General features: G+C 64.4%; 1 protein-coding gene across 5 annotated transcripts; it reads left to right on the forward strand.

Moving 5' to 3' along the window:
- Positions 1-1,609: 1,609 nt before the first annotated feature.
- Positions 1,610-15,608, forward strand: FHIP1B (FHF complex subunit HOOK interacting protein 1B). Of its 5 annotated transcripts, none has more exons than XM_054073195.1 (13): positions 1,610-1,703; positions 1,844-1,888; positions 6,618-6,856; positions 7,231-7,833; positions 8,875-9,033; positions 9,103-9,189; positions 9,791-9,958; positions 10,622-10,701; positions 10,780-10,943; positions 11,919-12,692; positions 12,765-12,943; positions 13,965-14,127; positions 15,316-15,608. In XM_054073195.1, the coding sequence occupies exons 3-13, from the start codon at positions 6,716-6,718 to the stop codon at positions 15,570-15,572; spliced, it is 2,775 nt and encodes a 924-aa protein (XP_053929170.1). In that variant the 5' UTR covers positions 1,610-1,703; positions 1,844-1,888; positions 6,618-6,715; the 3' UTR covers positions 15,573-15,608. The 5 variants fall into 5 exon arrangements, with proteins under 5 accessions (XP_053929170.1, XP_053929155.1, XP_053929162.1 ...); XM_054073180.1 differs by having other exon boundaries at positions 1,612-1,703; positions 1,844-1,887; positions 6,611-6,856; XM_054073187.1 differs by having other exon boundaries at positions 1,613-1,703; positions 6,615-6,856.
- The last annotated feature ends 650 nt before the right edge of the window (positions 15,609-16,258 follow it).

Raw genomic sequence — 16,258 nt, forward strand, 5'->3', positions numbered from 1 at the left:
ACTTTGGTGTCAAACCACTTCATGACCCTCCCTGTACTTTTGGGGCTGTATCTGAGGCTGCCCAGGCCCTCTTCCTCTCCACCTGGGTCAGGGCAATCCCAAGCACCAATCCAGGGCAGGAGGAGAGTGGGTTGGGAGCAGCCCTGAGGAGGAGTTGGGGTGCTGGGGGAGAAGGAGCTCCACAGGAGCCACCAACGTGTGCTCGCAGCCCAGAAACCACCCGTGTCCTAAGCTGCATCCAAAGCCGCAGGACCAGCAGGGTCAGGAAGGGGACTCTGCCCCTCTGCTCTGGTGAGACCCCCACCTGGAGCCCTCAGCATAAGAAGGACACGGAGCTGTTGGGGCGAGTCCAGAGGAGGCCACGGAGATGATCCGAGGGCTGGAGAACCTTCTGGTGGAGGACAGGCTGGGAGAGTTGGGGTTGTCCAGCCTGGGGAAGAGAAGGATCCAAGGAGACCTTAGAGCAGCTTCCAGTATGGAAAGGGGCTCCAGGAAAGCTGGGGAGGGGCTCTGGATCAGGGAGTGCAGGGATGGGACGAGGGGAACTTTTTTGATCTGCAAGAGGGGAGATTGAGATGAGATCTTGGGCAGAAATGTTCTCCTGTGAGGTGGAGAGGCCCTGGAACAGGGCTTCCAGAGCAGTGGTGGCTGCCCCATCCCTGGAGGGGTTCCAGGCCGGGTTGGATGGGGCTTGGAGCCCCTGATCCAGTGGGAGGTGTCCCTGCCCATGGCAGGGGGTGGGACTGGATGGGCTTTGAGGTCCCTTCCAAACCATTCCCTGATTCCACAAAACCCCAACCCCAGCCTGGGAGGGGAGAGGGAGCACTGGAGGAACTGGGGGTACTGCGGACACTGGGGGCACTGGGAGCACTGGGGGAATAGGGACACTGGTGGTATTGGGACTACTGGGGGCACTGGTGAAATTGGGGGCACAGAGAGCACCGGGACAACTGAGGGAACTGGGAGAACTGGGGCCACCGTCTTCCTCCCCCGCCTCCTGCCCTTTGGCCCCGCCCACCTCCCCCTCCCGCACTTTGACCCCGCCCACTTTCCCACCCAGCCAATCAGTGCCTCCGCTCCCCTCCCGTCCTGCTCAGGCCACGCCCCCTCGCCTCGCGGGCTCTGATTGGGCAGGGGGCGGGGCTTATACCAGCGCCTGTGGCCTGATTGATTGACAGTGAGTGGGCGTGGCCATACGGGCTGCGGGCTGGATGATGGGCGTGGCCTCCGGGCAACTCCTGGGCTCTGATTCTGTTCGGAGGGGGCGTGGCCTGGTGTATCACGTGGACTCTGGCTTCGGGCACAGAAGGGGCGTGGCCTCGGGGCTGCCCGCGTGCTATGATAGGCTGCGGAGGGGGCGGGGCCCCTTGGCAGTGGATTGCGAGCTCTGATTGGCCATAGGGACTTGCTAAGGGGGCGTGGCCTCTTGGCAGCGCGGGCTGTGAGTGGCTGAGGGCGGGGGTGGGCGTGGCCTCCTGGCAGCGCGGGGGCTCTGATTCGCCGATGACGACTAGGCAGGGGGCGGGGCCTATGGGCAGAGAGTCTTCTGATTGGCTGGTGCTGCTCCTGGGGCGTGGCCTATCGGCAGTGCAGCCTCTGATTGGCTGGTGTGGCCCGAGGGGGCGTGGCCTCGCGGCGTCCGTTGCGTTGGGCGGCGGCGCGAAGATGGCGGCGGGCGCGGGGCCCTCGCGGCGGGGGCGGCGGTGAGCGGCGCCGGTTTGTGGTCCCGGGGCCGGGGCGGCGGTCCCGGGGGGTCCCGGGGGGCCTCGCGGCCGGTCCGGGGCTCACGGGGCTGTTACGGGGGTGTCCGGGACCCGGGGCCGACGCCGCGCCCTCCCCGCAGGTTCCGGCGCTGACGGGACCGGAGCCGCCGCGACCTTGAGCGCAGGTACCGGCACCCGAGACCGCGGCGCGGTACGGTCCGACCCCGGCCCGGTCCCGATCCCGGTCCCCATCCCGGTCCCTGCGCCCACGTGGGTCCCGGTCCCATTCTGATCCCGATCTCAGTCCTGGTCCTCATCCCGTTCCCAGTCCCGATCCTAGTTCTCTTTCCAGTCCCAGTCCCGGTTTGTTCCTAATTCCAGTCCGTGTGCCCACATGGATCCCAGTCCCTTCTTATCTCAAACCAGGTCCTGGTCCCAATCTCAGTCCTGATCCCTATCCTGGTCTTTGATCCCAGTCCTGTTGCCGCTCTTGACCCTGATTCCAATCCTGATCCCAGTGCCAGTCCCAATTCTGTTTCCAATCCCAGTCCTGTTTCCAGTCCCAATCCCACTCCCAGTCTGGTCCCGGTCCCTGTACCCACATGGATCCCAGTCACAATCCTGGTCCTAATCCCGTTGCAATCCTGATTGCAGTTGTTTCCAGCCCCGGTCCTGTTTCCAGTCCCAATCTCAGTCCCGATCCCTATCCTGGTCTTTAATCTTGGTCCTGTTGCCGCTCCTGACCCCGATTCCAATCCCAGTCCTGGTGCTGATCCCAATCCCAGTCCTACTCCCAGTCCCGATCTCAGTCGTGATCCAAATCCCAATCCAAACCCTAACACCAGTCCTCGTCTCAGTCCAATCCCAATGCAGTCCAGGTTCCAGTCCCAGTCCTGATCCTTGATCCTGGTCTCATTCCCACTCCTGGTCCCAATTCCAGTCCTGGCCCTGGTCCTGTTCCCAGTCCTGATCCCAATCTTGATCTGATCCTGGTCCCCATCCTGATCCTGATCGCAGTCCTTATGCCAATCCTGGTGCCACTCCCGGTGCTGTTCCCCATCTCAGTCCCAATCCTGGTCCAATTCCATTGCCAATCCAAATCTCAATTCCCATCCCAATCCCAGTTTTGTACCCAGTCCTGTCCCCAATTCCATTTCAGATCCCAGTCCTGATCCTGGTCCCAGTCCTGATCCCAGCACTGGTCCCGACCCTGATCTCGGTCCTGTTCCCATTCCCACTCCCTATCCTGATCCTGATGCCGGGCCCTGGGCAGACGATCCCTGGGCACGGAGGGGATGAGTCCATGGGATCAGCGTCCAGTGGGATTGGAGTGTGGTGTCCAATGCGATCCATGGATGTGGTGTCCGAGGGGTTCTGGGATGCAGTGTCTGATGGGATCTGGATGTGGGATCTAATTGGATCAGGGTGCAGCGTCCACTGGGATCCAAGGGTGCGGTTTCGGATAGAATTTGGTGTCTGATGGGAGCTGGGATACAGTGTCCGATGGGAACTGGGGTCCAGTGTCTGATGAGATGCCAGGATGCAGTGTCTGATGGGATCCAGGGGTGCGGTGTCCGATGGGATCCCAGGTAGTGGTGTCTGATGGGATTCAAGAGTGCGGTGTCCGATGGGGTAAGGATAAGTGTCGGGTGGGATCTGGATCAGTGCCATGTCCCTGAACTCAGCCGCCCACATCGGCTGCTCCCGGCGCCATTCCTGCCGCCGGCTGCCATCCCAGGAATGGCTCCATGTGGCCCCGCTGCTCCGGCAGCTCCGGCACACCGGCCTCCATGATGTTATTTGTGGCAACGGGGGCTGTCGGGGCGCGGATCCCTATAAATATCCCGGCAGTGCCTCGTGCTGCGTGTCGGAGCTGCCAGAGCCGGGCTCAGCTTTCCTGGAGCCAATGGAATCGGGTGTCCGAGGAGATCTGGGGTGCAGTGTCTGAAGGGATCTGGGACACGGTGTCCGATGGGATCCAGGGACTGATGGGATTGGGGCACAGTGTCTGCTGTGGTCTGGGTGCGATGTCTGATGGGATGGAGCTGGATGGAGTGGATCCAGGCAGGATGGATCTGGGTGGGATGGGGCCAAGCGGGTTGGATTCTGGTGGGATGAATGGGAAGGACCCGTATGGGATGGATCTGTGTTGGTTCGAGCCAAATGGGATGGATCTGGGTGGAACGGGGCCGAATGGGTTGGATCCTGGTGGGATGGATGGGAAGGACCCAGATGGGATGGATTTGTGTTGGTTCGAGCCAGATGGGATGAAGCTGGATGGGACAGATCCAGGCAGGATGGATCTGGGTGGTTGTATCCTGGTGGGATGGATGGGAAAGACCCAGATGGGATGGATCTGTGTCGGTTCGAGCCCAATGGGCTGGAGCTGGATGGGACGGATCCAGGCAGGATGGATCTGGGTGGGTTGGATCCTGGTGGGTTGGATCCTGGTGGGATGGATGGGAAAGACCCAGATGGGATGGATCCAGTGAGACAGAGCCAGAGGAGATGGAGCTGGTGCACAAAGCCGGGCCTCCATGGATTCTGGTGACTCCAGGTGGGAATGGGGCATCCCTGCTCCAAGGGACAGTGTTCCCAAGCCGGCTGATGCCAGGCATGGTGTGGGCGGCTGCTCCGGCCATCCCTGCTATCCCAGCCATTCCAGCCATTCCAGACGCTCCTGACCGGTCTGGATCAGCTCCTGGGTTCAAAGTGCGGAGCAGGGTGTGGAGCCGCGCCTTCCCAGCCCATTCCGCCCCGGCACGCTCGCCCTTCCGCTTCCCTGCTCCCGGCACTCCAGCTCTCGTCCCTCCTGGCGCTCTGGCTCCTTTGGGAGCTGGGATGGAGCTGCCGCCGGCTCCCGTGGCTCCAGTGCCTGGTAGGTGATGTGGCTGCTCCGTTGTGTCCGGAACGCTGTGGGCACCAGCTTTGCTTCCGTGTGCTCCGTGCCTCTGGCTCGCGGTGGCTGCTCCAGCCTTGGCACAGCGCTGGTTGCATCCCATCTGGATGTGAATCGGCACTCGAGGGCTTCCCGGCAGCTCTGGCTGGGCCACGGCGGGATCGGTGCCGGAGCGGCCCTGGGCTGGGGGCGTCGAGGGCGAGCAGGAAGGATCCGGGCATCCCGACCGCATGGTGGGATGTGTTTCCTGGTCCAGATGTTCCGTGGCAGGATGCAGTTCCAGATCCCACTGCTCTGTACTGGGATGTGATTCCCAATCTAGCTCCTCCATGGTGGGATGCAATTCCGGATCTGTCTGCCAATGTCAGGATGTGATTCCCAATCCAGCTGCTCCTTGTTGGGATGCGATTCTGGATCTGAATGCCTGTGGCTGGATGCGATTCCAGATCTGGTTGCTTTGTGATGGGACGCTATTCCCAGTCCGGCTGCTCTGTGAAGGGATGCTATTCTGGATCCAGCTGCTCCATGGCAGGATGTGATTCCCGGTGCAGCTGTTCCATATTGGGGTGTGATTCCCAGTCCACTGGTCCGTGATTGGATGCAATTCCCAGTCCAGCTGCTCCGTGTTGGGACGCAATTCTGGATCAGGCTGCTCCATGGCAGAGTGTGATTCCCGATCTGACTGCTCCATGGCAGGATGCGATTCGGGATCTGGCTGCTCCCACGGTGGGATGCCATTCCTGGTCTGGCTGCTCCACGTTGGGATGCAATTCTGGATCTGGCTGCTCTGTAGCGGGATGCAATTCCTGGTCCAGTTTCTCTATAGTGGGATGTCATTCCCAGTCTGGCTGTTCTGTGGCAGGATCTGATTTTGGTCCGGCTGCTCCGTATTGGGATGCGAGTCTGGATTTGGTTGGCCATGGCGGAATGTCGGCTCTGGTCCATACCAGGATGGCATTCCTGGATCTGGTTGCCCATGTTGGGATGCAGGTTCTGCTCCATGGTGAGGTGTGATTCCCGATTCAGTTGCTTGTGTGGGGATACAATTCCTGTTTTGGTTGCCTATTGTGGGATGCGATTCCCAATCCAGTTGCCCATGCTGGGACAGGGGATCTGCTCCATGCTGGGATGCAATTCCTGATCCGGTTGCTTGTGTTGGGATGTGGTTCAGGTTTTGGTTGCCATTGTTGGGATGGGAGCTCTGCTCCATGTTGGGATGTGATTCCCAATCTGATTGTCTGTGTTGGGATAGGGGCTCTGATACGTATTAGGTTGTGATTCCTGATCCGGTTGCCTGTGCTGGGATGGGGGCTCTGATCCATGGTGGGATGGAGACTCTGATCCATGTTGGCATGCGATTCCTAATCCAGTTGCCTGTGCTGGGATGGGGGCTCTGCTCTGCATTGGGGTGCGATTCTGGTCCGGTTGTCTGTGTTGGGATGAGAGCTCTGCTCCAGGTTGGAATGGGGGCTCTGCTTTGGGTTGGGATGGGGGCTGTGCTCCGGGTTAGGATACAATTCCGATCCGGTTGCCTGTTTTGGGATGAGGGTTCCACTCCGGGTTGGGATGCGATTCCGATCCGGTTGCCTGTGTTGTGATGGGAGCTCTGCTCTGGGTTGGGATTTGATTCCAATCCAGTTGCCTGTATTGGGATGGGGGCTCTGCTCTGGGTTGGCATGCGATTCCAATCTGGTTGCCTGTGTTGGGACGGGGGCTCTGCTCTGGGTTGGGATGCGATTCCGATCCGGTTTCCTGTGTTGGGACGGGGGCTCTGCTCTGGGTTGGGATGCGATTCCGATCCGGTTGCCTGTGTTGGGATGGGAGCTCTGCTCTGGGTTGGGATTTGATTCCAATCCAGTTGCCTGTATTGGGATGGGGGCTCTGCTCTGGGTTGGGATGCGATTCCGATCCGGTTTCCTGTGTTGGGACGGGGGCTCTGCTCTGGGTTGGGATGCGATTCCAATCCGGTTGCCCGTGTTGGGCCGTGGGCTCTGACCGCCGCTCTCCGGCAGCAGCATGGACAGAGGAGCCCGGCCACCACTCCGAGTGCCGCCACGGTGCAGCCAGGACGCCGCCGGATCCCGCTGGGTGCCGTGACGGCGTTCCGGTGCCGATGGAGCGGATGAGCTGGCTGAGCAGGCTGACGCCGCGGGCGGCGGGCGGGCAGCGAGCACCGCGCCGTGCCAGCCTCCAGAGCCCGGTCACTGCCGACCCCGAGACCTGCCTGATGGCGTTCCAGAACCACTGGGCCCAGGTGAGCCGGGAGCCAACACCGCTTCCCCACGGAGATCCCTCCTCCGCTTCCCTTTGGCAGGTCCAGGAGCAGGACCTGAGACACCTTCCCGCCCAGAGATTCCCACTCCACTTCCCTTTGCAGGTCCTGTGCATCCTGGGTCCTGATCCCCTTCCCACTCTGCTTCCCTTTGCCAGGTCCTGGAGTGGGATCAGATCCCCCTTCCCTCCCAGCACTTTCCCCTCTGCTCCCCTTTCCCGGGTCCTTTGCATCCTTGATCCAGATCCTCTTCCCTCCCGCCACTTCTCCCTTTGCTCCTCTTTCCCGGGTCCTTTGCATCCTTGATCCGGATCCTCTTCCCTCCCAGTGCTTCCCATGCCGCTTCCCTTTTCCAGGTCCTGCACATCCTGGAGCGCCGCGGCGCCGCTCCGGCTCCCGATGACCTTAGCTCGGTGCGGAACAACACCTTCCAGATGCTGAACCTCCTGGCCGAGGATCGCCCGCGCGCCGACGGGACGCGGGGCCCCATCCTGGAGTTCGTGGCATCGGAAAACCTGCTGGAGCGGCTGCTGAGCTGGCACGCGCAGGCGGATTTCACTGAGGAGCGCAAGGCCGAGCAGCTCAAGCTCTACGAGATGCTCATCAGCCAAGCGCGGCAGCCGCTGCTCCGCGAGAAGCCGGTGCTGACGCCGCTGCTCCGGCTCCTGGCGCTCTGCTCCCGGCCGGCCTCGGCACCGCTGGAGAACAGCCTCGTGCTGCTGCTCAACCAGCTCTGCGTCTCCGTGGCCAAGGAGCCGCCCATCCTGGAGCTCTTCTTCCACAGCCCGGCCGAGCAGGGCCCGGCCAACCTCATCATCTTCTCCCTCCTCATCCCCTTCATCCACCACGAGGGCGCCCGCGGTCAGCAGGCGCGCGACGCGCTGCTGCTCATCATGGCCCTGTCGGCCGGGAACCGCGCCGTCGCCCAGTCCATCACCGACAACTCCTACTTCTGCCCGGTACGTGCTGCCCGTTCCCAGTACGGGGCCGGCATTCCCAGCTCCTTCTGCCCGGCACGTACTGCCCGTTCCCAGTACGGGGCCGGCATTCCCAGCTCCTTCTGCCCGGCACGTACTGCCCGTTCCCAGTACGGGGCCGGCATTCCCAGTTCCTTCTGCCCGGCACGTACTGCCCGTTCCCAGTACGGGGCCGGCATTCCCAGCTCCTTCTGCCCGGCACGTACTGCCCGTTCGCAGTACGGGGCTGGCATTCCCAGCTCCTTCTGCCCGGCACATGCTGCCCGTTCCCAGTACGGGGCTGGCATTCCCAGCTCCTTCTGCCCGGCACGTACTGCCCATTCCCAGTACGGGGCTGGCATTCCCAGCTCCTTCTGCCCGGCACATGCTGCCCATTCCCAGTACGGGGCTGGCATTCCCAGCTCCTTCTGCCCGGCACGTACTGCCCATTCCCAGTACGGGGCTGGCATTCCCAGCTCCTTCTGCCCGGCACATGCTGCCCATTCCCAGTACGGGGCTGGCATTCCCAGCTCCTTCTGCCCGGCACATGCTGCCCATTCCCAGTACGGGGCTGGCATTCCCAGCTCCTTCTGCCCGGCACGTGCTGCCCATTCCCAGTACGGTGTCAGCGTTCCCAGCTCCTTCTGCCCGGCACGTGCTGCCCGTTCCCAGTACGGTGTCAGCATTCCCAGCTCCTTCTGCCCGGCACGTGCTGCCCATTCCAAGTGCGGTGCCGGCATTCCCGGCTCCCCCATTCCTAAAGCGATGCTGGCATTCCCAGCTCCTGCCTGGTATCCAGTGGCTCAGGGCTGGCATTCAGGCGTTCCAACCTTTCTTCTGGCTCCGGCAAAGCCATCTCTGGTCCCGGTGCGGGGCCTTTGCCGAGTGCCGGAGCCGCAGTGCTGCACCTCTACCTGCTTTGCTCGTGGTGCTGCTCTCCCGGCTCCAGCAAAGCCCATCTCTGGTCCCGGTGCTGGCTCCGTGCTGTGTGCCGGAGCTGCAGTGCCGGCGCCTCTCCCAACGCAGTCTCCGGCACTGCCGTAGGTTCTGGCGACGGGGCTGAGCGCGCTGTACTCCTCGCTGCCGCGGAAGCTGGAGGTGCGCGGCGACGACTGGCACTGCCTGCGCCGCGAGGACTGGATCGGCGTCTCCTCCCTCGTCCTCTTCATGAATTCCTTGGAATTCTGCAATGCCGTCATCCAGGTATGGCTGCGGCGAGGGTGGGGGGGGCCGCGGCGGTTCACCACAGCACTGACCGGTGACGCCGCGCAGGTGGCGCATCCGCTGGTGCGGAAGCAGCTGGTGGATTACGTGCACGATGGGTTCCTCGTGCCCGTCCTGGGGCCGGCGCTGCACAAGGTGAGCTGAGAGCACCGGGATTAGGGATCAGCCAGGGCCTGGGGACCCTAAGGTTTGGGATCGGCTGGGATTCAGGGGCACTGGAATTCAGGAGCACCTGGGATCTGGGGACCCTGGGATTAGGGATCACACGGGATTCAGGAGCACCTGGGATCTGGGGACCCTGGGATTTGGGATCACACGGGATTCAGGGACCTTGGGGTTTGGGATCACCCAGGATTTGGGACCCTGGGATTCAGGGACCCCAGGATTCAGGAGCACTTGGGATCTGGGGACCCTGGGATTAGAGGACCCTGGGATTAGGGATCAACCAGGATTCAGGGGTCCTGGGATTCAGGAACTCCCGGGATCTGGGATTCGGGGTCCCCTGGGATTTGGGGGCCCTGGGGTTTGGGATCGCCTGGGATTTGAGGTCCCTAGGACTCGGGATCCCCCAGGATTCAGGGGCTTGTGGGATTTGGGATCCTCTGGGATTTGGGGTGTCCTGGGGTCTGGGATTCGTGATCCCCTGGGATTTGAGGTCCCCAGGATTTGGGATCCCCTGGGGTTTGGTTTTCGGGATCCCGTGGGATCTGGGATTCGGGCTCGGGTGCCCCCGCAGCCGTCGCTGGAGGAGACGATCGCGAGCACCGCGTACCTGGAGCTGTTCCTGCGCAGCGTCACCGCACCCGCCCTGCTGCACACCTTCCTGCGCTTCCTGCTGCTGCACCGCCACGACGGCCGCAGCCTCCTCGACACCCTGGTGGCGCGCCTCGGCGCCAGCTCAAGGGTGAGGGGCAGACCGGTGCTCCCAGTGCCTCCCAGTGCCCACCCAGCGCCTCCCAGGGCTCCCGGTATCCTCCGGTGCTTCCCCCAGTGCCCCCAGTGCTGCACCGCCACGATGGCCGCAGCCTCCTCCACACCCTGGTGGCCCAGTTTGGCGCCGGCTCATGGGTGAGGGGCACATCAGGGCTTCCAGTGCCTCACAGTGCTCCCAGTGTCCACCCAATGCCTCCCAGTATCCTCCAGTGCTCCCCCTGGTGCTGCACCGCCACGATGGCTGCAGCCTCCTCCACACTCTGGCGGCCCAGTTTGGTGCCGGCTCATGGGTGAGGGGCGCACCAGTGCTCCCAGTGCCCCCCAGGGGTATCCAGCTGCACCCGGGCTGCTGGGGACGGCAGGATGCAGTCAGGGGTTCAGGGATGTGCCCGGGGGTGCTGGGATGCATCCAGATGCATCCATTGGTGCCAGGATGCATCCAGGGGTGCTGAGATACACTTGGGGGGGCAGGATGCAGCCAGCAGTGCTGGGATACATCTGGGGATGCCAGGATGCAACCAGGGGCGCTGGGATGCACTTTGGGGGGTTCAGGATGCGCCCAGGGATTTGGGGACGCATCCGGCGGTGCCGTGGGGTGCTGTGGCCCTGCCCCACGCCTCCGCTGCTCCCGCAGCTGTGCATGGTGTCGCTGAGCCTGTTCCGGACGCTGCTGGGGCTGCACTGCGAGGACGTGATGCTGCAGCTGGTGCTGAGGTAGGGTCCCAGCGCCGCACCCGCCGCACCCCGCTGGTTTGGGGAGCGCCGCGCGCCACGTCTGCCCGTCCCCCCCAGGTACCTCCTGCCCTGCAGCCACCTGATGCTGAGCCAGCGCCGCGCCGTGCGCGACCTCGACATCTACGGGCGCTCGGCCGCCAAGTTCCTGTCGCTCATCCCGCGCTGCTGCCGCCCCGAGAGCCCGGCTGAGCACCATCCGGACCGCGACGCCCGGACACACGGTACGGAGCGCGCGGGCACAGCCGCAGTCCCGCCCACAGCCCCATCCCATCCCCATCCCATCCCCGATCCCAACCATGTCCCCAATCCCACCCGCATCCCACCTGCATCCCCGAGCCCTGATCCCAACCATGTCCCCAATCCCTCTGCATCCCCAGTTCTATCCAAGTCTCAACTCCTACTGCATCCCGAATCCCTCCTGCATCCCTGACCCCACCCGCATCCCCAATCCCACCCCGATCCCTCCGTGTCTCTGATCCCACACGGATCTCTCCGTGTCCCCAGTTCCACTGTGTCCCCAATTCTACCCACATTCCAGCTCCCATTGCGTCCCGGATCCCACCGTGTCCCCAGTCCAACTGCGTCCCTAATCACACCCCAATCCCACACGCATCCCCAATCCTACCCCGATCCCACCACATCCCCAATCCCACGCCAGGCCCAACCATGTCCTCAATCCCACCCGCACCCCACCTGCATCCCCGATCCCACACGTGTCCCTGATCCCACCATGTCTCCAATTGTAACAACATTCCAGCTCCCACTGCATCCCGAATCCCTCCTGCATCCCCAACCCCACTGTGTCCCCACTCCCACCCACATCCCCAATCCCACCTCGATCCCTCTGTGTCCCCGATCCCAACTGCATCCCAAATCCCACCCACGTCCCCAGTCCCACCTCGATCCCACCTGCATCCCCAATCCCACCTCGATCCGGCTGTGTCCCCGATCCCACCCACCTCATGTCTCCAATCCCACCACATCTGAATCTGACCCACATCCTGAATCCCAGACACGTTCCCAGTCCCTCCTGCGTCCCCGATCCCACCATGTCCTGGATCCCACACCATCCCTGATCCCAGTGCATCCCAAATCCCTCCCACGTCCCCAGTTCCACCGTGTCCCCAGTCCCTGCATCCCGGCTCGTGCCGCATCCCGCATCCTTCCCGCATCCCGACTCGGCACTGTCTCCGTAGCCCCCGGCAGCCCCGTTCCGGACGCGGCGGTTGCAGCGCCGAAGCCGTCGACGCCGTCGCGCCTCTCGCTGTTCCTGCGCCAGGCAACCCCGGAGGCACCGACGCCGCGCTCTCCCGGCACACCGAGCGGGAGCCCGTGCCGCCGCACCGCACCCTGGGAGGAGGTGGCGGAGCTGGACCGCAACTACCTGGAATACCTGCGGGATGCGCGCCGCGCCGTGGACCACTGCGCCTGGGCGTGCCGCGTTTGGTCGGCGCCCTATGACGGCGAGGACCCTGGCGAGGCTGCGCTTGCCGCGCCGCCCTCACCTGCCCTGCGGACTAAAAAGCGGGGCCTCCCGGCAGAGCGGGAACGGGAAGCACCGGGCAGCGCCGCGGTGGCGGCGGCTGAGCCGCGGGACTCGGCCCTGGTGAACGGGGCGCACGCGGCGGCGCGTCCGGAGGCAGACGTGGCCGTGAAGAAGGTTCGGCGCAGCGGTGGTACGGAGCCGTGTGCCGAGCGTGGGGAGGCCGCCAACAGCTGGGAGTCGCCGCCGGCGGCGTTGGACTCGCTGCTGGACGAGCTGCTGGCCCGCGCGCCCGCCGAGCCCGGCGGCGTCACCATCGAGGCCTTCACGGCGGAGCTGCGCGAGCTGGAGGCACGCCTGGCCAACGGTGATGCCGAGCCGCCCCCGGAGCCGCCGGCGCGTGACGACGACGATGACGGCGAGGCCGAGGTGCCGCGGCCCACCCCGCCGCGGGCGGTGGGGCCGCCGCCGGGCCAGCCCTGCACAGGTGAGGCCGTGGCGCGGGGGCAACAGCAGTGCCATGGCGGCACGGTCGGTGACGGCGGTGTTTGTGGCGCAGGGCCCTTCCTGGCGGCGCTGCTGGGGAAGCTGGAGAACCTGCCACACAACTCGCTCTACGTCAACTTCCTCCTGACGGGGCTGGTGGCCCAGTTGGCCACCTACCCCCAGCCCCTGCTCCGCTCCTTCCTCCTCAACACCAACATGGTCTTCCAGCCCAGCGTCAAGTCCCTCCTCCAGGTACCGGGGCCACTGCGGTGGCCGGAGGACTGGCGGGGGGGTGGGCCAGGGGGTCATTGCGGTCGGAAGCCTCCAAGACCATGGAGTCCCACCAGGAACCCAACCTGGCACCAGCACGATGGGAGAGTGGTGGAAGGGTTGAGGTTGGAGAAGATCTGGGGAGGTTCAGACCATGGAGTCCCACCATAAACCCAACCCGGCACCACCGTGATGTGAGAATGGTGGAAGGGTTGAGGTTGGAGAGGGTTGAGGGGCGTCCTGATCATGGAGTCGTTGAGGTTGGAGAAGGTCGTGGGGGGTTCAGATCATGGAGTTCCACCACCAACCCAATGCGGCACCACTGTGATCAGAGAATGGTAGAGTGGTTGAGGTTGGAGGCCTTGAGGATTATGGAGTCTCAGCATAAACCCAACCCTGCCACCATCACGATCAGAGACTCGTGGAGTGGTTGGGGTGGGAGGAGACCTTCAAGACCGTGGAGTCCCACTGTAAACAGAGCAGGGGGGAGGAGAACCCCCCCTCGCCTTCTCCATCACTGCAGAGTCTTCTTGGCCACCGGGGCCCATTTCCGGCTCACGGTCACCTTGGTGCCCACCAGGATCCCAGCTCTTTTGCCACCTTCATGATTCCATGACCCCATCCTGGTCCAAGGGGTTCTTCCAAGGTGTAGAACCCTCCACACTCCTTGGTTGAACGCCTCAAGGTTCCTCCCCACCCGACGTTCCCGCCTGTCCCATCCTTGGAGGGGCTCAAAGTCCACGTGGACGTGGTGCTCGGCGGTGGGGTTGGGTTTGGGGTTGGACTGGGTGATCTCCAAGGTCTTTTCCAACCTCAACAACTCTTTGATTCCATGACCTCATCCTGGTCTATGAGGTTCTTCCAAGGCTCAAGACCCTCCACGTTGGTTGGTTGGACTCCGTGAGGTTCCTCCCCACCCCAGCGTTCCAACCTCTCGTGGTGTGGCGGGACCTCGTGCCCCACCGTGCCCCATCCCCTCCCGTGGTGTCTCCTCGCCCCACAGGTCCTCGGCTCCGTTAAGAACAAGATCGAGAGCTTCGCGGCCACCCAGGAGGACTTCCCGGCGCTGCTCTTTAAGGCCAAGAAGTTCCTCATCGCCCGCGGGAAGCTCGACTGGGCGGAGGCGTCCGGCACCGTCCCGGCCCTGCGGCGCACGGAGACGCCTGGTGAGGACTGGGGGGGTCTGGGAGGGGTTCCAGAGGGTCCCTGAGGGCCTCCAGGAGGGTCTTGGGGGGCTTCGCTGTGGTTCTAGGGGTGCTCAGATGTTGAGGGGCTGAGGAGCGTGTTGGGGGGATGTGAGTGGGGCTGCGGAGGTCCCTGTGGGGCTGGGAAATTTGGGGGGGGGATCCCCGTGGGGCGGTTGGGGGATCAGGGGGGTCTCTCTGTGGGGTGAGGGGCAGAGGAGGCTTTGTGGGGAGGTGGGGGGGGTCTCTGTGGGGCAGAGGGGGATGGGGGGTTCTGTGGGGCAGGGGTCCCTGTGGGTTGGGGTGTCCCCGTGGGTTGGGGGGTCCTGTGGGGCCAGGGGGTCCCTGTGGGTCGGGGTGTGGCTCCCTATGGGTTGGAGTGTCCCTATAGAACGGAATGGGTGGGGTCCCTGTGGGTCGGGGTGTCCCCACGGGTCGGGGGGTCCCTATGGAATGGGTGGGGGTCCCTATGGGTCAGGGTGTCCCTATGGGTTGGGGTGTCCCCACAGGTCAGGGGGTCCCTATGGAATGGGTGGCGGTCCCCGTGGGTCAGGGAGTCCCCATGGGTTGGGGTGTCCCTCTGGGTCAGAGGGTCCCCATGGGTTGGGGGTCCCTATGGGTTGGGGTGTCCCTCTGGGCCGGGTGTGGGTCCCCACGGGTCAGGGGTGTCCCCGCAGGTCGGGGTGTGGGTCCCTATGGATAAGGGTGGGGGTCCTGGGGGCTCAGGCTTTCTCTGTGGGTCGGGGGGTGTGGGTCCCTACAGGTTGGGGGGTCCCTATGGGTCGGGTCGGGGTGTCCCTATGGGTCGGGGAGTGGGTCCCTATGGGACTGGGTTGGGGTGTCCCTATGGGTTGGGGTGTGGGGTCCCTATGGGCTGGGTGTGGGTCCCCACGGGTCAGGGGTGTCCCTGAGGGTCGGGGTGTGGGTCCCTATGGGTCGGGTCGGGGTGTCCCTCTGGGTTGGGGTGTCCCTGTGGGTCGAGGAGTGGGTCCCTATGGGACTGGATTGGGGTGTCCCTATGGGTTGGGGTGTGGGTCCCTATGGGTCGGGTCGGGGTGTCCCTATGGGCCGGGTGTGGGTCCCCACGGGTCAGGGGTGTCCCTATGGGTGGGGGTGTCCCCGCGGGTCGGGGTGTCCCTGTGGGGCCCTATCGCCGCCGCCGCCCCGCAGGCCGCAGCCGGAAGCCGTCTCTGGGGGAGCTGCTGCTGCTGCGGCGCGGGCCGAGCCCCCCCCCCTCCGCGGGGCCGCGCTCTCCGCCGCGCGGGGCCCCCCGCGCGCCCCCCCCCGCCGCCGCCGCCGCCGCTCTGCGCGTGCGCAACGCCGTCTACGGAGCCGTCGTGTTCTGCGAGTTCCTGAAGGAGTTGGCGGCCCTCGCGCAGGCGCACGCCGTCACCCCCCCCTTCCTCGGGGAACCCCCCGAGGACTGACACCCCCCCTGCACCGCGGCCAATGAGGGGGGAACGGAGCGAGGATGACCCCCTCCCCCTCCAGGGGACCCCCGAACCTCACCCCACGACCCCAAACACCCCCCGGGACCCCCAGAATGCACAAAATCACCCCAAAAATCCCCCTTGGGACCCCCAAATCCCCCCACAGCGCCTGCATCGCAGTGAGGGGGAGAACAGAGTGAGGACACCCCCCCCCGGGACCCCCAAACCTCACACCAGGACCTCAAACCCCCCCTGGCACCCCCAAAATGCACCAAATCACCCCCAAAATTCCCCCCACAGGCCCTGCACCCCCCATATCTCAGTGAGGGGGAGAACAGAGTGAGGGGACACACACCCCCCCGGGACCCCCAAACCTCACACCAGGAACTCAAACACCCCCAGGCACCCCCAAAATGCACCAAATCACCCCCAAATTTCCCCCCACAGACCCTGCACCCCCCGCATTGCAGTGAGGGGGGGGAACAGAGTGAGGACCCCCAAACCTCACACCAGGACCCCAAACACCCCCCAGGACCCTCCAAATCACCCCCAAAACCCCACCCCCAGGCTCCATCACAGCCCCTGCACCCCCCACATCGCAGTGAGGGGGGGGGAACGGAGCGAGGACCCCTCCCGGGACCCCCAAACCTCACACCAGGACCCCCAAACACGGCACCCCCAAA

This window comes from Cuculus canorus, chromosome 1 (genome assembly GCF_017976375.1).
Source record: "Cuculus canorus isolate bCucCan1 chromosome 1, bCucCan1.pri, whole genome shotgun sequence".
Taxonomy (NCBI): domain Eukaryota; kingdom Metazoa; phylum Chordata; class Aves; order Cuculiformes; family Cuculidae; genus Cuculus; species Cuculus canorus.

Excerpts from the sequence above, each read along its gene's own strand:
- FHIP1B (XM_054073195.1), top strand. The coding sequence starts at position 6,716 with ATGGAGCGGATGAGCTGGCTGAGCAGGCTGACGCCGCGGGCGGCGGGC. Across the intron at positions 10,944-11,918 it reads CCGCGACGCCCGGACACACG|CCCCCGGCAGCCCCGTTCCG; the intron begins GTACGGAGCGCG and ends CTGTCTCCGTAG. Across the intron at positions 14,128-15,315 it reads GCGGCGCACGGAGACGCCTG|GCCGCAGCCGGAAGCCGTCT; the intron begins GTGAGGACTGGG and ends GCCGCCCCGCAG.